The 24,713-nt window shown below is 42.8% G+C and overlaps 1 protein-coding gene across 1 annotated transcript in view; it reads left to right on the plus strand.

The window, feature by feature from the left end:
- mpp7a (membrane palmitoylated protein 7a) overlaps positions 1-24,713 on the plus strand; it is a 476,133-nt gene that overhangs the window by 314,112 nt on the left and 137,308 nt on the right. Inside the window, 2 exon segments of the mRNA XM_037694433.1 lie at positions 6,142-6,157; positions 10,307-10,330. Coding sequence (XP_037550361.1) covers positions 6,142-6,157; positions 10,307-10,330 — 40 coding nt within the window.

Genomic DNA, 24,713 nt, shown 5'->3' on the forward strand with positions numbered 1-24,713 from the left:
CGCCCTCGGCCACCACCCATCCCACATTGCACCCGACCCCTTTGGCCCCTCCCACAGGTGGTGAGCCCATGGGAAGGGGGACACAAGTCTCCTCTTCGGGCTGTGCCCGGCCAAGCTCCATGGGTAAAAGCCCGGACACCAGGTGCTCGCCCGCGTGCCCCACCTCCTGGCCTGGCTCCAGAGTGGGGCCCCAGTGACCCACGTCCGGGCAAGGGAACATTAGGCCCATTTATTTGTCTTATCATTGGGGTCTTTGGGCTGTACTTTGACTGGTCCCTCACCTAGGACCTGTCTGCCATGGGTGACCCTACTAGGGGCATAAAGCCCCTGACAGCATAGCTCCTAGGATCATTGGGACACTCAAACCCCTCCACCACGGTAAGGTGGCAGCCCAGGGAGGGGTCCAAATTTCATGGCATCAACAAATCCCAAAAAAGTTGGGACAAGTCCATTTTTACCACTGTGTGGCATCCCCCCTTCTTCTTACAACACTCAACAGACGTCTGGGGACAGAGGAGACCAGATTCTCAAGTGTAGAAATGGGAATGCTCTCCCACTCATGTCTAATACAGGCCTTTAACTGTTCAATCGTCTTGGGCCTTCTTTGTCGCACCTTCCTCTTTATAATGTGCCAAATATTCTCTATAGGTGAAAGATCTGGATTGCAGGCTGGCCATTTCAGTACCCAGATCCTTCTCCTACGTAGCCATGATGTTATGATTGCTGCAAAATGTGGTCTGACATTATCGTTTTGAAAAATGCAGGGTCTTCCCTGAAAGAGATGATATCTAGATGGGAGCATATGTTGTTCTAGAACCTGAACATAGTTCTCTGCATTAATGGTGCCTTTCCAGACATGCAAACTGCCCATGCCACAAGCGCTCATGCAACCCCATACCATCAGTGATGCAGGCTTCTGAATGGAGCGTTGATAACAACTTGGGCTATCCTTGTCCTCTCTGGTCCGGATGACATGGCGTCCCAGTGTTCCATAAAGAACTTCAAATCGTGACTCATCTGACCACAGAACAGTCTTCCATTTTGCCACACTCCATTTTAAATGACCCCTGGCCCAGTGCAAACGTCTGTAGTGATGTAGGGATCGGGTCACAAGAAGCTCTTTAGAGACCTGTACTGGGCCACCAGAATGTAGTGATGTAGGGTTAGTTAGCGTAGGAGCTCCACTACAATCAATATTTAATGACGGGTTCTCTCTTTTTCGAGCTACTTGACAGATATGTGACAGAGATACTGTGTGGGAGATGGTCTAAAAACCAGTGACATGAGACGTTAATTTTCTTTGACCCATCAAAATGAATGTGGTCATTTATTAACAGAATCAAAGTTTAACATCAAACATTGTACACTTGATTATTCTGATTGAAGGCAATAACACAGCTTAATTAATGAGCTTTACAATGAGAAATCATACGGCCATGATTTCTCACTTGCAACTAAAATACAACAGACATTTCTGAAAAGTATCTGGATTAATTACTGGCAAGATAGAAGAGTTTTAAAGATGGGAAATGAAGGAGTCTAAATGGAGGGGGAAAAGATGGATGAGGATGTATGTCTGTAGACCAGAGCAACACGCTCCTTTGAAGCGCAGTTCGCCCGCGGTACACTGGTAGTGAAGCTCATGGCGACTCTTTACCTTTGGCGGAGGATGAATCCGCGGCGGTCAAGAGGTCCCTGGTACACTACCTTTCAGCGTCTCCTCAGGGCGGCTGCGACTCGGCAGAAGTCGTGAGAACTAGTTCCACGGAACAAACCTCCTCAGAAGTTATGAAGTTTTCACCGGGTGGAGTCACAGCGAGGCATCGTGGCTCCTACAGGAACTCCAGCCGAACTTCATCAGTACCAGAAGAACTTAACGGGACTCTGAGAAGACTCAGAGGAACTCAGAACTTCTGTTCTCTCCCAGAACTTTGGTTCACGTCTCAGAACTCCGGTTCATGTCTCAGAACTCTTCTGTTCGGTTCTGCTCTCAGAACTGCCTGGAACTAGGAAGTGTCGACATTTAAAGAGTTCTGTTTCCGGTCCCTTCTGGGAGTCCTGATTGGTTGAAAGAACCAACAGGGGTGTGGTTTTAGTGACGTAAGAGGTTACTACAAGTCAGAAAAACAGTGAGATGTTTTAGGAACAGACAGAGAAATGTTTTGGCGAAGTGGGAGGAAACAGATGCCACCAGTTTCTTATTTCTGTCTGATAGGTTTAAAAACATGACAGTTCGTTCCAATAAACTTGTTTGCGACTGTCTCCGACTTTTGACCAACATCACTACTTCTCATTTCAGACGGAAGATCAAAAAATGCATGATTACTCTGTAACAGACATTAACTTGATTTCTACTTTGAATGAGGATTAAAAAATCATTAATACTGTTTCACAGTTGATTTAAAATGAGTAGTTCACTTCAACATTTAAAATGGTTTGAACTAAACATCTTTTGATTATCAAGACATTTGTAAAAATAGTAATGACAATATAAAAGAGAGTGTTCTTTCAATTGATTAGTTCAGGATACAAATTAGAAAGTCTCTGGAGTAGCTAATTTGTTATTTCTGGATTCAAATCAATGAAATAACAGTTTCTGTCCCATGAAGGTCTTTAGGGTCAGGTTTTGACCTGAGGCTTAGTTCCCTACACGTCTGAGCTTGTGGAGCTTGCTTAGAAATGGCTTCCTCTTTGCACTGTAGAGTTTCAGCTGGCAACGGCGGATGGCACGGTGGATTGTGTTCACTGACGATGCTTTCTGGAAGTTTTCCTGAGCCCATTCTGTTATTTCCTTGACAGTGGCATTCCTGTTTGAGGTGCAGTGACGTTTAAGGTCCTGAGCTTCCAGTAGAGTTTTACGGCCTTGACCCTTACGCACAGCGATTGTTCCAGATTCTCTGAATCTTTTGATGATGATTTGCACGGTTGATGACGATAACTTAAAAGTCTTTGCTATTTTACGCTGGGTAACACCATTCTGGTATTGCTGCACTATCTTTCTGCGCAACAACGGTGGAATTGGTGATCCGCTTACCATCTTGGCTTCTGAGAGACACTGACACTCTGAGAAGCTCTTTTTATACCCAATCATGTCAATTGACCTAATTAGTGTTAATTGGTCTTCCAGTTGTTCGTTATACCATATCATACCATACCAATTTATTTATAAAGCACTTTAAACAGTGACAAAACACACCAAAGTGCTGTACAGGGACAAACAGAACAAGCACATAGCAACAGATTACATAACAGGACACCAAAAAGTAGAAACCAACAAAAACAATAATGGATAACAACAACAACCGCAACATGACTAACACAGTGTGATGCACACAGACTCAGCACAGATAACACAGTGCAGAAAGCCAGGGAATAAAAGTGTGTTTTTAAGCGAGATTTAAAAACTGTGAGGGAGGGGGCCTGTCTAACGAGCAGAGGTAACTCATTCCAATATGCTCATATTCCATATGTTATATGCTCAATTTCCTTTTTCCAGCCACTTATTGCTACTTGTCCCAACTTTTTTGGGATTTGTTGACACTGTGAAACTTTGAATCAACATATTTTTCCTTTAAAATGTTAGATTTACTCAGATTAAACTTTTAATCTGTCATCTATGTTATATTATGAATAAAATATTGACATTTGCCATCTCTACATCATTGCATTTAGTTTTTATTCACAATTTGTTTAGTGTCCCAACTTTTTTGGAATCCGGTTTGTATATGAGAATAAAAATAACCCTAGGTTTCTGTTTAGTACTATTGCTAGACTCATTAAAAGTCCCATTTCTGTTGAACCATGTATCCCTACAACTATAAGTAGTGATGATGTCATGAGATTCTTTATAAATAAAATAATTTCAATTAGAGAGAAAATTCAAACCATCCTTCCTTCTACTATCTCTAGTCCCCTGTCAAATGAGACAACTTTAAAAATTTCACTAGAGCCTGATTCGTGTTTAGACTGTTTTTGTCCTGTTGAGCTCTCTGAATTGTCAAAATAATAGCCTCATCCAAACATCCACATGTCTGTTAGGTCCCATCCCTACCAGACTGTTTAAAGAGGTATTTCCCCTAATTAATGTCCACATTTTGGATCTACTTAATTGGTCTTTAATGAATGGTTACGTACCACAGTGCTTTAATGTTGCTATAATTAAACCTTTACTTAAGAAGTCTGACCTTGATTCAGAAATTCTGACCAACTATAGACCTATATCTAACCTAACTTTCATTAAAAAAAAAATTCTAGAGAAAATAGTTGCAGGTCAGTTTCGTGAATATCTACAAAGAAATAATCTGTTTGAAGAGTTTCAGTCAGGGTTTAGAGCACATCATAGCACAGAAACAGCACTAGTAAAAGTCACTAATGATATTCTCATGGCCTCAGACAATGGATTGTGTCTCAATACTGGTCCTGTTAGACCTCAGTGCTGCATTTGATACAGTTGATCACAATATTTTACTACAGAGTCTTGAATATGATATTGGGATTACAGGAACAGCTCCAAAATGGTTTAAATCATATATATCTGATAGATTCCAGTTTGTAAATGTAAATAATAAATCTTCTTCATACACCAAAGTTAGTCATGGAGTTCCTCAGGGCTCAGTGCTTGGACCAGTACTCTTTACTTTATATATGCTTCTGTAGCCCCTGGTTAAAAACCAGGAACTTAAGTTTTGAATATTCACAAAATATTTACAACAGTGTTGGTATTATGTATATAAAAGTATAAGTGAGAGACTTGTATTATTATTTTTGTAAAAGGATGATCCAAGTGATTATATACAACCAGGAAGTAATTACTTTTGTAATTAACGGGAGGAAAAGGGGAAAAGTAGAAAGCCTCTGTTTTTGAAGGCGACTTGTGTGTTTACATAAGTGTATTCTTGTTTGACTAATTATTTGATTAGTCTAAAAACTGAACGGAGTGTCCTAGTTATAAAAGTGGTTTAAAATAACGAGGGACAATTGAACTCACGAGTGGGAAAAGAAAAGGAGAGAGGAGGAGAAAAAAGAAAAAAAGAACAGATGGAGTTGGCAGCTAGCAGGTGAGAGACGGAGAAAGAGTTGAACTGTTCAATTCAATTCAATTCAGTTTATTTTTATAGCGCCAAATCACAAAAAAGTTGTCTCTGGGCACTTTACAAGAACATTCACATACATAAAAGCCAATTAGTAAAGTTTTCTATCTAAGGAATCCAGCAGACAAGTTGAATCTTGGCTTTGTTGCAGTCTCCCATCCTGAGCAAGCACAGTGGCAACAGTGGAAAGGAAAAACTCCCTTTTAAAAGGAAGAAACCTCCAGCAGAACCAGGCTCAGAACAAGCGGCCATCTGCTTTGACCGGCTGGTTGAGAGGACAGGAAGGAGAGACAGACGAACATAGAATGGTAGGTCCAGGTATAGGTCTAGGTGTATCTGAAAGACAAAAAAAACACATGTTAAGGATAGAAAAAATAATTACAAATACAAAACAGGTTTAGCAGAGTAAGTAAAGACAGTAACAGAGTGAAAAGTGTGGTCAGTTTGTCCTCCAGCAGTCTAAGCCTATAGCAGCATAACTAAGGGACAGCTTAGGAAACCCAAGCCGACCCTAACTATAGGATTTAGCAAAAAGGAAAGTCTTAAGCCTAGTTTTAAAACTGGATAATGTGTCAGCCTCACGGACAGAGATTGGAAGTTTGTTCCACAAAAGAGGAGCCTGATAACTAAAAGATATGCCTCATATTCTGTTTTTGTAAATTCTAGGAACCACAAGTAAACCTGCAGTCTGAGAGCGAAGTGCTCTGTTAGGAAAATATGGAACAATAAGATCTGTAATATAGGATGGAGCCAGGTTGTTGAGAGCTTTGTAGGTTAGAAGTAAGATTTTTAATTCAATTCTGGACTTGACTGGGAGCCAATGGAGAGATATGATCTTTCCTACTAACTCCGGTTAAGACTCTGGTCTGAACTGTTCTGTGGGTTCTTCTGCACAAGTTACTGCGATTAGGACATCTTCAGAAATGTGTTGGAGAAGGAAGTGAAGAGCACGGAGGAGAACTGCTGCTGAGTTGAGGAAAACTGCGGCTGATCCAAGGAGTCGAGATGAACGTGTTATCATGGCGACACGTGCTACAGTGCGGCTGAGAAGTTGTTAAGCGACCCTTGTGGTGGGGGGGTGTTAAAGTTGGACTCGCAAAGCATCCGTGACGGAGAGGACGTCAGCTGAGCGAGCAGGTGTGACCTTTTATCAGAGTCAGAGATTCTTTATTGTCATTCGCACCTCATGTGGTACATGTGGTGGAGCGAAATTATGTACACAGGGTCCCAGTTACATCCAACAATAAAATGTATAAGAAAAACAGTAATAACATCTAAGATATGAACTAAGAAAAACATCAACTAAATATACACTAAGCACTCATAACATAAAAACATTGAACATCAGCACAAACATGAACATGAGTCTGTGTGAGCAGATGAGCACGCATGAACACATCAACATTTAAACAGATCAGCAGCAACATGATGTGGTTTTTCACAGTGATTATTCTAGTTAGAGATTCATGAGTCTAACAGCCTCAGGGTAGAAGTTGTTCCTCAGTCAAGTGGTTCTACACTTAATGCTCCTTAACCTCCAGCCTGAGGGGAGTGGGGCAAAAAGTGTGTGTGCTGGGTGAGTGAGGTCCTTCATGATGCAGGTGGCCCTCTTCCTGCATCTGGAGGTGTAGATGTCTGTGATGGTGGGGAGGCTGACTCCGACATACTTCTGTGCAGCCTTCACCACTCTCTGCAAAGCTTTTCTTACGGCAGCTGTGCAGCCTCCATGCCACACGTTGATGCTGGAGCACAGGATGCTCTCCACTGCACACCTGTAGAAGGAGGTGAGGACTGACCTTCCCAGACCAGCTCGCCTCAGCCATCTGAGGAAGTAGTCTCTGATGAGCTTTCTTGATCAGGCTGGTGTTGTTGTTGTTGCTCCAGCTGAGGTTGTCATTCATGTGTACACCCAAGTACTTGTAGCTGGAGACCACTTCCACCACAGATCCTCTTATGTTCAGGGGGATGTAGATGTTTTTGTTCCTTCTGAAGTCCACAATCATCTCCTTTGTCTTCTTCACATTGATGTGAAGGTTATTCTCTTTGCACCAGCTCGCCAGGTGTTCCACCTCTTGCCTGTAGCTGGACTCATTAGTGATGCATCCCACTTCCGCTGTATCATCTGCAAACTTCACAATGTGACAGCCCGGAGGAGTAGCCGCACAATCATACGTGAGCAGAGTAAACAGGAGGTGGCTCAACACACATCCCTGAGGAGAGCCAGTGCTGAGGGTTATGGTGGAGGAGGAGAAGTTGTAGATCCTCACTAACTGTGGTCCGTTTGTTAAGAAGTCTAGTACCCAGTTGCAAATAGAGGGGCCCAGTCCCAGTGTGGATAGTTTGTCCATCAGGGTTTGGGGGATCATGGGGTTGAAGGCGGATGTGAAGTCCACAAAGAGCATATGGACGTAAGAGTTTTTCTGCTCCAGGTGGTTGAGCGCAGTGTGGACCACAGAGGAGATGGCATCCTATGTTGATTGGTTCTCACGGTATGCATACTGATGAGGGTCCTCGTTGATGTTGATGGTTGTTTTGATGTGAGTCATGACCAGTTTTTCAAATCATTTAGCAACTATCAGGGTGAGGGCCACTGGCCGATAGTCATTCAGACCAGTCACTGTAGAGCTTTTGGGGACTGGGATGATAGTGGCTGTCTTCAGGCAGGTGGGAACTGTCTCCAGGGTAAGTGAGGTGTTAAAGATGTCTGCCAGCACCTCGCAGAGCTGATCAGCACATTCCTTCAACACTTTTCCGGGGATGTTGTCTGGGCCAGTTGCTTTGTGCGGATTAATCCTCCTGAAGGTACTCCTAACTTCTGCTGAGGTCACGCTGAGATGCTCTTCATCCGGTGGTGAGGTGAGTCTGGTGCTGGGTGGTCTGTTCGGGTCTTCAAAACGTGCATATAACTTGTAGAGGGCATCATGCAGAGATGGGTCTTTGGGGCATTGTTCGCTCCTTCCTTTATAATCTGTTATGCACTTAAAGCCCCTCCACATGCTCCGAGGGTCTTGTGAGATGAATTGACCCTCAATCCTCTGTGCATATGTGGCCTTGACCTTCTTAATACCAGCAACCAGCTCTTTCCTTGTCCTACTCAGCTCCTCTAAGCTTCCAGACCTAAAGGCAGTGTTCCTGGCTTCCAGCAGGGTACGCACCTCTGCATTCAGCCAAGGTTTTCTGTTTGCGTAGCTTTTAACATATCTGATAGTGGAGACGGTGTCAGTACATGTACTAATGTAACCCAGAACTGAGGATGTGTATTGGTCCAGATCAAGCGATCCTCCATTTTTAGCAGCTTCTCTGAAAACCTACCAGTCTTTTCGGTCAAAACAATCTCTCAGTATGGGGCCACTGTCCTGGATCCAACATTTAACTTTCTTTTGTACCGGTCTGGAACATCTCAGCGGGGGCATTTAAGCAGGAGCCAGGAAGATTGAGATGTGGTCTGACAGTCCTAGGTGGGGGCGGGGTTCGGCTTTGTATGCATTTTTTACATTCATGTAAACACGGTCCAGTGTCTTGTCTCCACGTGTTGGTAAAAGCTTGGGAGACAGTCCTTTAGATTCACGTGGTTAATGTCTCGGCTACAACGTAAAGAGCTTTGGGGTGTTTGCTCTGCAGCGAGCTGATGATATCATGAAGCTCCTGCAGTGATTCATTAGCATTAGTGTCCGGAGGAATGTAAACGACCGTGATGAAAGTCACTGTGAACTCGTGGGGTAGATAATGTGGCCGACATTTCACTGTTATTTGCTCCAAAGCTTTCGAGCATGAGCTATTTACAACAGTACAGTTTGTGCACCAACTTTTACTCACGTAAATGCACACTCCGCCTCCCCATGATTTCCCCGTTAGCTCGCTGCAGCGGTCCGCTCGAAAAAAAAGTCTGTCATCCATCTGGAAGACTGTATCCAGTGTTTCACTTGTAATCCACGTTTCTGTGAGGCAAAGCACCGCACACTTCTTCATCTCTTCTGAGGCGCCCGCTCTCAGACGAAATAAATCCATCTTGTTGTCCAACGAGCGGAAGTTCGACAGAAAGAGAGACGGCATGGGGAGTTTTCCCGGCTTTAGCGTTAGCTCGTAGCCTCACCATAACCCCCGCCCGGCATCCTCTCCTCTTAAATCGGGAGCAGCGCTTCCTCTTCTGCCCGCTGGAACGCCTCTGCTACAGCTTTCAGGTAGATGACTTTAAGATCTGCATTCTGCCGAGTGTAGTTTTGAGTCTTTTGCTGATTTCTGCTATATTTCATGGCAAATCCGCTCCTATTCTCATAAGTTCGGTTTGGCTATAGTTCACACGCATAGATCACGCGTAGTCAGGCACAGAGTCAATATCAAAACTTCTAAAAACTGGGATGGTACCTGGAGCCTGTGAAGCTGCTACTGCTCTGAGCGCAGCCATCTTTTATATTGTTCAAACGGAGAGAAGAAGATTTTCACCGGCAGCAGCGTACCCCCGCATTAACAGGCCTGCCACGAAAACTTAAAACGGTACCAGACAGTGTGTGTGTGTGTGTGAGAGTGTGGGCCCACGTGAGTTATTGGGTTAAAGTTTAAAACTGTATTTTTGTCGGCAAATGTATGGAGTTCTAAAAAAAAAAAAAAAAAACAGAACAAAACAAAGGTATATTGGATAAAAAATAAGGGACTGAAACAAAAAGTGTTCCGTTTTTTATTTTATGTTGGGGAGACATTTAACTATGGGAAGTAAGGGCATGTTTTTATGATACGTTTTGGGTAAGGTTTTTTTGTATGGTGTAGCTTAATTTGGAGCTGAGCAATTAAGAGTTACACGTTCTTATTAAAATAAACTATTTTTGGTTATCTGGAGTTATTTAAGTTAAATCACAGATGTGTATAGCATATGGTAATTAGGAGAGTAAATATTGACTCAACATAGGTAAACCTGCATGGTATCTACCAGAAATGTAACGAACCCAAACAGCTACCCACCAGTTAGTTTAAGTTCTTGTCCCAGTTAAATGCAGACAGAGCAGTGGGGTGCTACATAAAATGGAGGCACCGCTGGGATTTTTTTGATTGTACCTGTGTAAAAACAGTATTTTACCCAGACAACCAGTTTTTTTTTTTGTTGTTGTTTTTTTTAACCCATAAAAAAACCTTCTTTATGGCCAGTTTGAGCAAAGGTAAGCCACAAAGAGTGACAAAAAGTTGCAAAAGTTGCTTCATATTTTTGATAAGCACAGTTTAAGACATGTTTTCATTAGAGATTAGTCGTGTTTTTATTTTGGGGGAAAAGACAGGATGGCTCAGTTACCACACTGGTGTAAGGGAGAGGGAATTAATACTTTACTGCAGTTTTGGTTAAAAAATATCCCTGAAGACACAGAAGTTAGTGTCATAGAAGACACTTTGCAGACAATCAAGGTTCTGGGATGTGTTAGAGTTAGAGGGAGAATGTATCTCAACGTGTCTGTATCTGTGTCTCAACGTCTGACAGTTCTTTGTGAGTGTATGGAAACAGTAAATGCTAAAGTCATTCCTGTTGAGGTAACTCCAGAAAGTAGTGATTCTCCTTGGAGGATCATTGGGCCGTCAGGGGTGGAGGATGATAGTACAGCCCCGAGGGGGATAGATTCTCCACAAACGCCAAAACAAGGCATGAGTCAAAATTCACTTTTACAAGCATCTAGCCCAGAGGCTATAATCAGAGCAGTTGGTGATGTCTTGCAGCTCACTTCAAGACCCACTGGTGACAGTGGCAGCTAGAGACGACTCCGAACCTTTTCGGGAGTGCTTCCCACACCTCAAAGAGAAGAGCATTTGGAGAACTGGCTAGAGCAAGCTAGACTGATGATGGAGGAGTCAGACAGGCCTGGCAGAGAAAAAAAGATTAGGATAATGGAGAGTGTAAAAGGTCCTGCCATGGAGATCGTTCAAGCTGTGAGGTTCAACAACCCTGATGCGACGCCCACAGAATATCTGGATGTTATTGAAAACACCGTTGGCACAACAGAGACTGCTGAAGAGCTATACTTTGATTTCAGACTGATGTGCCAACACCCAGCTGAGAAACTATCAGAGTTTCTGAGGAGAATGGAAAGAGTTCTGAATAAAGTGGTCCAAAAAGGGGGTCTGCCACCTTCATCCAAAGACAAGGCACGCATTGAGCAACTCATCAAAGGTGCCACAAGGTCTGACATGATGTTGCTAAGTCTCAGACTAAGAGAGAGGAGAAGTGCTCCACCCACATTCCTGGAGCTTCTGAATGAGATACGCATGGAGGAAGAGCATAAAGCATCACGTCGTCGATTAAATCCCCCTAAATCTGTACACGTAAAAAGTAATGCTGCAGCAGTTATGGACTTAAAAGATCTTGCTGTGGAGGTTTAACAGCTGAGGACACAGGTTTGTGAACTCAAAGCTTTGTCCCTGCTGCGCCATTCACCTTCTCCTGGACCCCAACTGGTAGTTAGGGCAGAAATAAGCAGCTCAGGAGAGGATGGAAGCCTTCAAGCTTTCAAGAGAGAGGTGATAAAGCTGAAAAAACAAGTTTCAGTAATGTCAGTTCAGTCGACCGCAAGACCAGAAGACAATCCAGTCCACTCAGACCCCTCTCAAAGTCATGAGATGCCAAAAGCGGCTATGCACAGAGAACCCTGTGACATCTTCTGTTACCATTGTGGTGAAGATGGGCACATTTCCATTGAATGTAGGGCACCCGAAAATTATACAAAAGTCATACAAAAGTTGATTCAGGCCCAGAAGAGGGGAAAACCAGGTCATAGATACACCAGCCCTTATCCTGAGGTGAAAAATGCTAGTGTGAAGAGAAGTGCAGTGAGCCTACAGATCAATGATCTGTCCAAATTACTAGTAGGACCACCCTCTACCGTTCATGTTAAAATAAATGGAACACCATGCACTGCCCTCTTGGACAGTGGCTCTCAGGTCACGATCATTTTTGACAGCTGGTATGTTGAACACTTATCATGTGTTCCCCTATATCCAGTGTCAGATTTAGCCATCTGGGGTTTAAGTGAGTCTGAGAGCAGTTACCCATATAACGGCTATATTCAGGTAGACTTGGACTTTTAAGAGAAGGCATCACACAAAGGGAAATCAGTTTCCATTTTTGCTTTAGTATGCCCAGACCCACGTTGCTCAGACACCATCCTGGTTCTAATTGGAACCAATGTTAGCAAAGTGTTGTCCCTCCCTTCAAACCTGAAAACAGCCATTCCAGACACCATTCATGCTGCACGAGTAGGTGTAACAGAGCAAGAACTCGCTGATGGAGTAGATCTCAACCCTAAAGAGACAAATCACAGCAATGTTACAGTGGCTGATGTTAAATGGATAGGCCCAGGGCCACTAACGATTCCTGCTGGTGGTGAGCATATAGCCATTTGCAAAGTCATTGAAAACAAGAGAGTGAAAGACAGTATTCTCATCTCCGAGCGTGGTTTCACATGGGCTCCCGAAAAGTTTCTTTGTGCCACCCACAGTCTTATTCTCCAAGATGTTGGATAAAGACAAGTTTTTGGTGTTCATGCACAATGAGTCTCTGAAAGAAACTGCCATACCTACTGGCACAGTAGTAGCTCATCTTTATGTAGTTGACACAGTGACTGAAATCCCAAATACCAAGATACCAAATCCTAAAAAACTTGATCCATCACAATTCAATTTTGAAGACCACTCTACTCCTATCGAGTGGAAAGAGAGACTGAAAGAAAAACTCGCTGAACGATCCCATGTATTCTCAACTGAGGAGGGGGATGTGGGGTTAGTATCTGAAGTGGAACACCACATAAGACTAACTGACAACGCACCATTCAGAGAGCGGTCACGGCATATAGCACCTGCTGATGTAGACCTTCGTCACCATCTTCAGGGGCTTCTAGCTGCTAGAATAATCAAAGAATCCAGAAATCCTTATGCCTCACCTATTGTGCTGGCATGAAAGAAAAATGGACAAATTTTCATGTGCGTTAATTATCGTACACTGAACCACAGAACAATTCCCGATCAGTATATGGTGACCCGCATCGATGACGCTCTGGACTGTTTGTCTGAAAGTAAATGGTTCTCAGTGTTAGACTTAAGGAGTGGATATTACCAGATTCCAATGGCTGAGGAGGATAAGGAAAAAAACGCTTTCATCTGTCCTCTGGGATTTTTCCAATTTGAAAGGATGTCTCAGGGAATTACTGGTGCTCCTTCAACATTCCAACGACTCATGGAAAAGGCAGTTGGGGACATGCACATGCTGGAGGTGATAGTATATCTAGATGACCTGATAGTTTTCGGGAAATCTTTGGAGGAGCATGAGCAAAGGCTTCTAAAAGTCATCGACCGATTAGGGGAAACTGGACTGAAATTATCACTAGATAAATGCCAGTTTTGCAGACCCCAAGTGACATATGTTGGACATGTGGTGTCTGAACAAGGCATTGCCACAGATCCAAGTAAAGTGGAAGCAGTTGCCCACTGGAAACAACCCACCGATCTTCCATCCCTCCAATCCTTTCTAGGATTTAGCGGATATTATTGGCGGTTCATCAAAAATTATTCATTCATTGTTAGACCATTAACCGAACTATGCAAGGGATATCCACCAACTCAAAAAAGTGGAAATCAGCAAAGTATCCCAGAAAACCCTACTACAATGTCAGTGAACCCTTTGGAGAAAGATGGGACGATAGCTGCACAGAGGCTTTTCAACAGATTCTCAAATGCCTCACCCAGGCGCCAGTTTTAGCATTTGCTGACCCGTCAAAGCCCTATGTACTACACATAGATGCAAGTTTTCATGGTTTGGGGGCAGTGCTAAACCAAGAACATCCTGAAGGATTGAGATCAGTCGCTTTTGCCAGCAGAAAGCTCAGTTCTTCTGAAAAGAACTATCCAGTACATCAGTTAGAGTTTTTAGCACTCAAATGGGCCGTGGTGGATAAATTTCACGATTACCTGTATGGCGCAGAATTTGTTGTAAGGACAGATAACAACCCCCTTACATATATCCTTACCACCGCCAAACTAAACACCACCGGTCACCGTTGGCTCGCAGCTCTTTCAACCTATAACTTCACACTGCAGTCTCGGACAGGCGCTAGCAATGCTGATGCAGATGCATTGTCACACAACCCTGTTTTGGATTACAGACATGAGCTCAAGAGTTTAACACCTGACAATATTAAAGCACTCTGCCAGCAGGTATCCAGAGACCAGGCGGCTGAAACAGTTAGCTATGCAGAAGCTCTGTGTGTTCCTCCATCTGCTATGCCAGAATGTTATGTTTTTCTAACCCATTTAGATCTTGGCTGTTTGACTCAGATGAGCAGAACAGATCTTATTAAGGCATAAGACCATGACCAAATGATCTCATCTGTCAAAAAGTCCTTAAGTGGAAGGTCAGCATCTTCGTCTGAGAAGTGCACTAACCATGGGGCTATTGGCCTGCAAAGAGAAGCAAGCAAGCTTGTCCTGGTGGATGGATTGCTTCACAGAAAGATTATAAGACCACCTAGTACAGAAGTGCTGCAGCTTGTTCTACCCAGAGAACATGTTCCCATAGTGCTCAAGTCCCTCCATGATGAATCAGGCCATCTTGGAGTGGAAAAGACACTTGAGTTGATTCGCAACAGATTCTACTGGCCTAAAATGGGGTCAGAAGTGGAGCAGTATGTGAAAACATGTGGTTGATGCATTACCCGTAAGGCATTGCCACAGCGAGCAGCTCCTTTGAATAAGATCACCAGCAGGGGACCACTTGATTTAGTCTGCATTGACTTCCTGTCCCTCGAGCCTGATTCGAAAGGATATGCAAATATCCTTGTGGTGACTGATCATTTTACAAGGTATGCTCAGGCGTTTCCGGCTAAAGACCAACAAGCATCCACAGTGGCCAAGCTCTTGTGTGAACGTTTCTTTGTTCATTATGGGCTTCCTGCACGGATACATTCTGATCAGGGACGTGATTTTGAAAGCAAGCTCATCCGTGATTTACTGAAAATGTTGGGGATCCGAAAATCCAGAACATCTCCTTATCATCCTCAGGGAGATCCTCAACCTGAGAGATTTAACCGAACATTGTTGTCCATGCTCGGGACTTGATCCCACTCAGAAACAGAGATGGAGTCAAAACGTCAGTCAGTTGGTGCATGCCTACAACTACACCCAAAACGAGGCAACCAGATATTCACCCTATCTCTTAATGTTTGGAAGGGAGGCTCGTCTTCCTGTGGACATCTGTTTCGGTGTATCAGATGAAACCGGGAAAGGCCCCACTTACCACCAATATGTCTCCAAACTGAGGAAGGATCTTGAACACGTTTACCACCTTGCTACAAAAGCTGCTGACAAGAATCATGAAAGGAACAAGAAATAACATGACAAATATGTGAAAGAACAGGTTCTAGAAGCAGGAGACCGTGTGCTTCTAAGGAATTTTGGCGTTACTGGTAAGCACAAGTTAAGAGAGATGGAGGACAGTGCCATATATTGTCATGGAACAAATGCCTAACCTACCAGTCTACAAAGTAAAACCTGAAAGGGGACATGGAATGAAAAAAACATACATCGTAACCATTTGTTACCCATCGGTCATCTTGTCCGGCTTCCAGTTGACATTGAGCCGGAGCAAGTGTGGAAACCTGTCACTAGAAGCAGACAAAGACAGTCAGAACATGCCAAGCCTGCATCTCGAGAAGATGTTGCACTCTCTTCTGATTCTGAGTACAAGGAGGTGAACAGGTCAGCCCCACTACAAGTGAACCTGAGAGAACTTTTGAGGAAATCAGAGGTGATGGCTAGAGAACCATCCCCAGTCACAACTGAAGTTCAGATTACCTTGCCCCTCAAGACTATTGATGATGCTGGATTGAGTACTAACCTACCCGACCTGCAAGACTCACTGCTCTGTTCTGATCTAGGTTTAGACGGAGGAGATGGGAAGAGTGGGGAGGTAGTAGGTGAGGAAGAAAATGTCATTGCAGAACGCTGTAGGCGAGTGAAGAAACCAGTCATAAGGTTAAGTTATGATGAACTAGGACAGCCATCAGACCAGCTAGTAAGTGTTCTTGGTTGTGGAGTACTAGTTGGAAGCGGAACCTTTAAGGTACCAAGACATTATTCTTGCCATACTCTATGGTGTCACCCTATGGCACTATGTTCTAACAGTGTTAGATTAAGTTTACCACAGTCCCCCACTTTTATTTGGGTTATGTAACTTTGATGTTTGATAGGGACATCAAACAGTTTAGAAGGGGGAGAGTGTAACCCCTGGTTAAAAACCAGGCACTTAAAGTTTTGAATATTCACAAAATATTTACAACAGTGTTGGTATTATGTATATAAAAATATAAGTGAGAGACTTGTATTATTGTTTTTGTAAAAGGATGATCCGAGTGATTATATACAACCAGGAAGTAATTACTTTTGTAATTAACGGGAGGAAAAGGGGAAAAGTAGAAAGCCTCTGTTTTTGAAGGCGACTTGTGTGTTTACATAAGTGTATTCTTGTTTGACTAATTATTTGATTAGTCTAAAAACTGAACTGAGTGTCCTAGTTATAAAAGTGGTTTAAAATAATGAGGGACAATTGAACTCACCATGGAGTGGGAAAAGAAAAGGAGAAAGGAGGAGAAAAAAGAAAAAAGAACAGATGGAGTTGGCAGCTAGCAGGTGCACCGAGAGACGGAGAAAGAGCTGAACTGTTCTGTGGGTTCTTCTGCACAAGTTACTGCGATTAGGACATCTGCAGTAATGTGTTGGAGAATAAGGAGGTGAAGAACACGGAGGAGAACCACTGCTGAGTTGAGGAAAACTGCAGCTGATCCAAGGAGTCGAGATGAATGTGTCAACATGGCGACATGTGCGCCAGTGCGGCTGAGAAGTTGTTTAGCGATCCTGTGGTGGAGGTGTGTTAAAGCCAGTGGTGGGATGTAACTAAGTATAAATACTTCGTTACTGTGCTTAAGTACATTTTTCGTGTATCTGTACTTTACTTAAGTAGAGTTAAATGTGGGTACTTTATACTTATACTTCACTACATTTTACATCAAGTATCTGTACTTTCTACTACACTACATTTCTATAATGCGTTGCATTACAAGTTACATTCATGTTGCGGCTTTTTGATTTGTTTGTTACTTTGAAAGCTCCCCTCTCACCAATGGTGAGAGGGGAGTTGATCCATTGAATCACTGCAAAGTGGGCAGGTAACGTTAGGCCCGCCTTCAAGAATAGCTGGGCCAATGACATATATTCTAGTATGTATGTCACTGAGCTGGGTGCACCCACAGCACCACTAACACACCCAAAATTTATTCCACCGCAAGAGTCACCCAGAAGATATGTGACACCTTATTGAAAGACTGCTCAGTACAACAGGACAGATTCTCTCGCCCAAAAGAGCCAGATTGGACTCAAAAGTCTTTGAAAACCAACTTCTTCTGAACTTGAACAAGAAATTCTTGCTGCAATATTAAAATGTGTCAGTTCATGATGTTAGGACAGGAGACAAGAGATGTCTCCAAATGGCTCGACACTCAGGTCCAAGTTTTAAAAATGGTGTCAGAAAGTTAAAAATATTGTTCAATATTGACCCATTACAAGGTTGAATAGACAGTATTTTAACTAGTGTTGATGACAAACTGCAGTTGAAATATCAGTTGAAATGATCAGAGCCTATTCCTTTGTTAGTTGTGTCTAATGCTCCTTTTGTTCAGACAGACAACTTTTACTTAAATATGTTTACTGCAGTTAAAATGACACAATGGTTTTGATTTGTGTTAAATAAAAATTTTCAAAGGTATAATCATTCCTCTTTCTTATTTTGATTAATGGCATTTAACTCTGCATGTCATCCCTGAAATTCTGACGCACAGAATCACGAGTCCAAGTGTGAAATGTGTCACAGAGTAAACACAATAAAAACATGTATTATCTACAGCATTGTTCATTAAAATGGAACAACACTATTAATGTATTACAGAAAATATACATATGGTACGTAGACTTAAAGATATGTAGACCATTACATTAGGTAATACATTCAGCAAGTACTTTTACTTTTAATACTTTAAGTATTTTAAAAGCAAGTACTTATTTACTTTTTCTTAAGTAAAAATGTTAATGTGATACTTCTACTTTTACTAAAGTACATTTTTGTCTGTTTGTTTGTATTTTTACTTAAGTAAAGTGTTTGAGTTCTTTCTCCACCACTGCTTAAAGTTGGACTCGCAAAGCATCCGTGACGGAGAGGACGTCAGCTGAGCGAGCAGGTCTGAGCTTTTATATTGTTTAAATGGAGAGAAGAAGATTTTCACCGGCAGCAGCGCACCCCCGCATTAACAGGCCTGCAACGAAAACTTAAAACGGTACCGGACAGTGTGTGTGTGAGAGCGTGGGCCCACGTGAGTTATTGGGTTTAAGTTTAAAACTGTATTTTTGTCGGTAAATGTATGGAGTTCTAAAAAAAAAGAAATAAAACAGAACAAAACAAAGGTATATTGGATAAAAATTAAGGGACTGAAACAAAAAGTGTTCTAACTGTTTTTTATTTTATGTTGGGGAGACATTTAACTTTGGGAAGTAAGGGCATGGTTTTATGTTACTTTTGGGTAAGGGTTCTTTTTGTATGGTGTAGCTTAATTTGGAGCGGAGCATTTAAGAATTCCACGTTCTTATTAAAATAAACTATTTTTGGTTATCTGGTTGTCTGGAGTTATTTAAGTTAAATCACAGATGTGTATAGCATATGGTAATTAGGAGAGTAAGTATTGACTCAACATAGGTAAACCTGCACGGTATTTACCAGAAAAGTAACGAACCCAAACAGCTACCCCACCAGATAGTTTAAGTTCTTGTCCCAGTTAAATGCAGACAGAGAAGTGGGGTGCTACACTTCCATTAGGTAAAGTTATTAAACAGCATGGGATACATTTTCATTATTATGCTGATGATACACAGTTATATTTGTCCATAAAACCAATGAATCCAATCAATTACTTAGACAACAAGCATGTCTTAAAAACATAAAAACCTGGATGACCCTTAATTTTCTCCTTTTGAACACAGACAAGACTGAGGTTTTGGTTTTTGGAATGTGCACCTTAGGAATTAATTTTTCAGTCTTTCTCCCTCCTTGGATGGCATTATTCTGGCTTCCAGTTCTAATGTTAAAAATCTTGGTGTTATTATTGATCAGGACATGTCGTTTATCCCCCACATTAAAAACGTTACTAGAACTGCCTTCTTTCACCTGCATAATATTGCTAAAATTAGAAACATCTTATCTAAAAATGATGCAGAAAAACTGGTTCATGCATTTGTCACATCTAGACTGGACTATTGCAATGGTTTATTGTCTGGATGTCCAAATACTTCTTTAAAACATCTTCAGTTGATCCAAAATGCTACTGCCAGAGTCTTAACTGGAGTTAGTAGGAAAGATCAAATTTCTCCAGTTTTAGCTTCTCTCCACTGAATAGAATTCAAATTCTTTCTTTTAACCTAGAACGCTTTGAACAGCCTAGCTCCATCTAAAAAAGTTAAATCTGGTCCTCTGGACATTCAAAAAACAAAACAAAGCAAATCAACAAAAAAAATGTAGAAACGTTTCGTCTCTCATCTGAGAGACTTCCACAGTCTGAGGTGCTGTATTCTGCTCAGTCTCTTAAATAGCACCTTCTCAGAGTGGATCAACCAGTTTTCCTGCTGACAACCAAAACCAGCTGATCACATGCTCAAGAAGGACCATCAGCCTAACAATGGATCATTAGCACACTGATGGCTGTTTACTACTCACAGAGGGCTGAGTGATACTAGCAATCACAGCATTGTAAGAGGGGGACAGTTGAACCCGGAGGCCTCCACCGCTGTTTAACGATGGACTATTTCTTTTCACAAAGATGGCCTCCTTTACTCCTCTCTCAAACCATCGTTCCTCTCTGCCCAGGATGTGAACATCTTCATCCCTGAAAGAGTGACCGCTGGCCTGGAGATGAGTGTAGACCGCAGAGTCCTGGCCTGATGATGTTGATCTTCTGTGCTGGGCCATCCTTTTGGCCAGTGGCTGTTTTATTTCCCCGATGTAAGACTGATCACAGCCCTCCTGACACTGAACAGCATACACAACATTGCTCTGTTTGTGCCGGGGGACTGGATCTTTGGGATGAACCAGTCTTTGCCGTAATGTATTTTGGGGTTTAAAAGCAACTCAAAATCACTGTGCACCTTCCTTTGTCTGCTGGGAGAATGATGATGTTTTTGTCCTTGCTGAGAGTGGTGAGTGCATCCCTCTCCTCTCTACTGATGTTGGAAGGTGGTGGTTTGGCATTGCTGAGGCAGGCTGAAACTTTGATTCTGAGCTGTTCTGCTTCAGCCTCTTTAATTTTGTTGTTGCGGATGGCTGACTCAGTAGCTGTGATCATCTCCACCAGAGGAATTCTACTTGGTGCAACTGCAAAGTTCAGTCCCCTGGCAAGAATCTCTGTCTCTGGCTGGGTGAGCTGTCTGTCAGATAAATTCTTCACCCACTTTTCTGTCTCCCTGGCATGTAATTGACTACTGGAGTGTTGTCCTACATTGAATGTGTTGTTATTGGAATAGTGATGGTGTTGATGAGCTATTAGTACGTTAAACTTGTTTTGTTGTCGAGTCTTGGACTTGACATGCTGTGCTAAGCGTGCCTGATCTGTACAGTCCAACACTTGCTGAAGTGTGGTCTGATCTAGACACGTTGTTAGTTTCTGTTTAATGTGCTCTTCTTTGGCCTTCAAGGCCTCAATAGTAAAATTGGTCTGTCTCACCCGTTCATTCAGCAACTGGGTCTGTGCCTTCTGAAGGATCTTGCTTGCCCGGTGCCCGCTGACCGAAGATTTTAGTTCCAGGCTCTTGGGAATGATGTCACTTTGTCGACATCTGAGGTTGAATCGCAAATGGTTCCTGTAGTCTGCCCTCTTCCTTGCTGTTTTCTCAAACTCTCTAACTAGTTTGAGGCAATCCTGGCCAAAGTGGTTCAAAATATCCTGATGCATGCTCAATAATCCAGGTAGAAAAATCGAAAAAAGTTAAATCTGGTCCTCTGGACATTCAAAAAACAAAACAAAGCAAATCAACAAAAAAAAATGTAGAAACGTTTCGTCTCTCATCCGAGAGACTTCCTCAGTCTGAGGTGCTGTACTCAGCTCAGTCTCTTAAATAGACGTCCTTTTCAGGGACACCACCAAGTCATTGGTTCAGGTATGTTGACGACACCTGGGTTAAAATCAAATCTCGGGAAGTCCAACATTTTACTGACCACATCAACTCTGTGGATAAATACATCAAGTTCACACGAGAAGATGTAAAAAATGGCAGGTTGGCTTTCTTGGACTGTGAGGTCTCAGTCTCTGATAGAGGACATTTGCAAACTGAGGTGTACCGCAAACCCACCCACACAGACCAGTATTTGCAGTTTGACTCCCATCACCCTTTGGAGCACAAGTTAGGAGTCATCAGGACTCTGTATCACAGAGCAGACAGCGTCCCCACTAGCTCAGGAGCCAGGCAGAAGGAGAAATCCCACACAAGACAGGCTCTAGAGCAATGTGGATATCCTAACTGGGCCTTCCTGAAAGCAGAGAAGAAACCCAAACAGGACTCCAGTCAGCCAACAGGTGAAAAGGAGGAACCCAGACCAGTGGTCATTCCATATGTTGAAGGAGTATCAGAGAAACTGAGATGGGTTTTTTTTCTAAACATAACGTCCCAGTGGCTTTTAAACCCCAAAATACATTACGGCAAAGACTGGTTCATCCCAAAGATCCAGTCCCCCTGCACAAACAGAGCAATGTTGTGTCAGGAGGGCTGTGATCAGTCTTACATCGGGGAAACAAAACAGCCACTGGCCAAAAGGATGGCCCAGCACAGAAGATCAACATCATCAGGCCAGGACTCTGCTGTCTACACTCATCTCCAGGCCAGCGGTCACTCTTTCAGGGATGAAGATGTTCACATCATGGACAGAGAGGAACGATGATTTGAGAGAGGAGTAAAGGAGGCCATCTTTGTGAAAAGAAATAGTCCATCGTTAAACAGGGGTGGAGGCCTCCGGGTTCAACTGTCCCCCTCTTACAATGCTGTGATTGCTAGTGTCACTCAGCCCTCTGTGAACAGTGAACAGCCATCAGTGTGCTAATGATCCATTGTTAGGCTCATGGTCCTTCTTGAGCATGTGATCAGCTGGTTTTGGTTGTCAGCAGGAAAACTGGTTGATCCACTCTGAGAAGGTGCTATTTAAGAGACTGAGCTGAATACAGCACCTCAGACTGTGGAAGTCTCTCGGATGAGAGACGAAATGTTTCTACATTTTTTTTTGTTGATTTGCTTTGTTTTGTTTTTTGAATGTCCAGAGGACCAGATTTAACTTTTTTAGATTTTTCTACCTGGATTATTGAGCATGCATCAGGAGCCTAGCTCCATCTTATATTACAAATTTTATTGTTCCATATTTTCGTAACAGAGCTGTAGTATGCTAAAAGGCTAGGTTAGCTTCGAGCTCCGCTACAGTCATATTTTAATAATGGTTTCTCTCTTTTTCGAGCTACTTGACAGATATATGACAGAGGTACTGTGTTGTCGATGGTTTAATCAGTGACATGAGACGTTAATTTTCTTTAACCCATCAAAACAGATGTGGTTTTGTATTAACAGAATCAAAATTTAACATCAAAACATTGTACACTTGATTAGACTGATCGGCTCTGATTAATAAAACTTGGCACGTCTTACTTAATAAAAACAACAGACATTTCTGAAGGCATCTGGATTAATTACTGGCAAGATAGAAGTTTAAAGATGGGAAATGAAGGAGTTTAAATGTAGAGAAAATGTGGAGGAAGATGTATGTCTGTAGACCAGAACAACACGCTCCTTTCAAACGCAGCTCGCCGTGGTACACTTGTAGTGAAGCCAGTGACGACTCTTTACCTTTGCGGAGAATGGGTCAGCTGTGGTCAAGAGGTCCCTGGCACGCTACCTTTCAGCGTCTCCTCAGGGCGGCTGCGACTCGGCAGAAGTCGTGAGATAATTTGTTCCACAGAACAAACTTCCTCAGCAGTTATAGGGCATTCGCTGGGTGGAGCCACAGCGAGGCGTCGTGGCTCCTGCAGAGATGGATGACTCCATCAGCCTGGAAAACTGAGTCCTAAGTTCCACTCAGCAGTGGAAAAACTCCAGAACTACTCCACAGTACTCCAAGAGACTCAGAATAACTCCTAGGAACTCCAGCCGAACTCCATCAGAACCAGATGAACTAAAGGAACTCACAGAACTAATGGAACTTTTAAAGAGTTCTGCTTCCGGTCACTTTTAGGAAGTCCTGATTGGTTGAAGGAACTAACAGGGGTGTGGTTTTAGTGACGTCAGAGGGTCATTACAAATAAGAAAACAGCCGGAATGTTTTGAGAACGGTTAGTTACAGACGAGAAAATATTTTGGAGAAATGATAGACTTACAGGTGCCAGTTTTCTTATTTACTGTCTGAGAGGTTTAAAAACACGACAGCTCGTTCCAATAACTTGTTTTCGACGGTCTCCGACTTTTGACCGACATCACTCTTCTCATTTCAGACAGAAGATCAAAAATGCATAATGACTTTGTAAAATAGACATTTATCTTGATATCTACTTTGAATGAGGATTAAAAAATCATTAATACTGTTTCACAGTTGATTTAAAATGAGTGGTTCACTTCAACATTTAAAAATGGTATGAACTAAACACACTTTTGATTATCAAGACATTGTAAAATAGTAATGATAATATAAAAAGAGAGTGTTCTTTCAATTGATTAGTTCAGGATACAATTAGAAAGTCTCTGGATGAGCTAATTTGTATTTCTGGACTCAAATCAATGAAATAACAGTTCCTGTTAAGGTTGCGCGGGGAACCCAGATGTTATGAGACCCAGAACGAGGCAGTCACAGGGGAAGTACAAAAGAACAGTGTTTATTATGTACAGTGATATTATTAAAGTCCACACGCTGCTTCTCAGCGGTTCCTGGAAAGAGGGACGACAGGTTAATGTTTGTCCAACGGGGAAGACCAGAGTGGTTTGTTTAAAGAGCGTTTTGTCCTTACAGTCCAAACCCGAAGGAGGTGAGCTGGTTCTTCAGTCCTGGGAGAGAGAGCAGCAGGGGAAAATTGAACAAGAGTCCAAGGGGAAACGAGGAAGGCTGGCAACTGGAGGCAAAGAGACACGAGGGAAACCTGACAGGCTGAGGGATCCAGGTCAGGCCACGAGGAGAATCCAAAAACACGAAGGAACCAGGAAACTGGAAAAAAGAGCAAAAGGTGAACAAATTATTTTCACCTAGACATTTCTAGCTCAACAGTACTATACCATGAGAGGTGATCTGTTCCAACCTTGAATCACACCGGACAGCAGCCTTAAGTAGATGGAGAGGCTCATCAGGCTGATGGCCGCCAGGTGTTGGTAATCAGCGGCCATCAGCAAGGCAGGCGTCAGGCAGTGGGACCCTTACAGTACCCCCCCCTCAAGAATCGCCTCCTGGCAACCTGAGGCGTTTCTCGGGGTGGTCTGCGAAGAACCTGGAGATGAGACTGGGATCGAGGATGAAAGACCTCGGGATCCATGACCTCTCCTCAG

The sequence above is a fragment of the Nematolebias whitei genome, chromosome 20, assembly GCF_014905685.2.
Source record: "Nematolebias whitei isolate Nwh7 chromosome 20, NemWhi1, whole genome shotgun sequence".
NCBI lineage: Eukaryota > Metazoa > Chordata > Actinopteri > Cyprinodontiformes > Rivulidae > Nematolebias > Nematolebias whitei.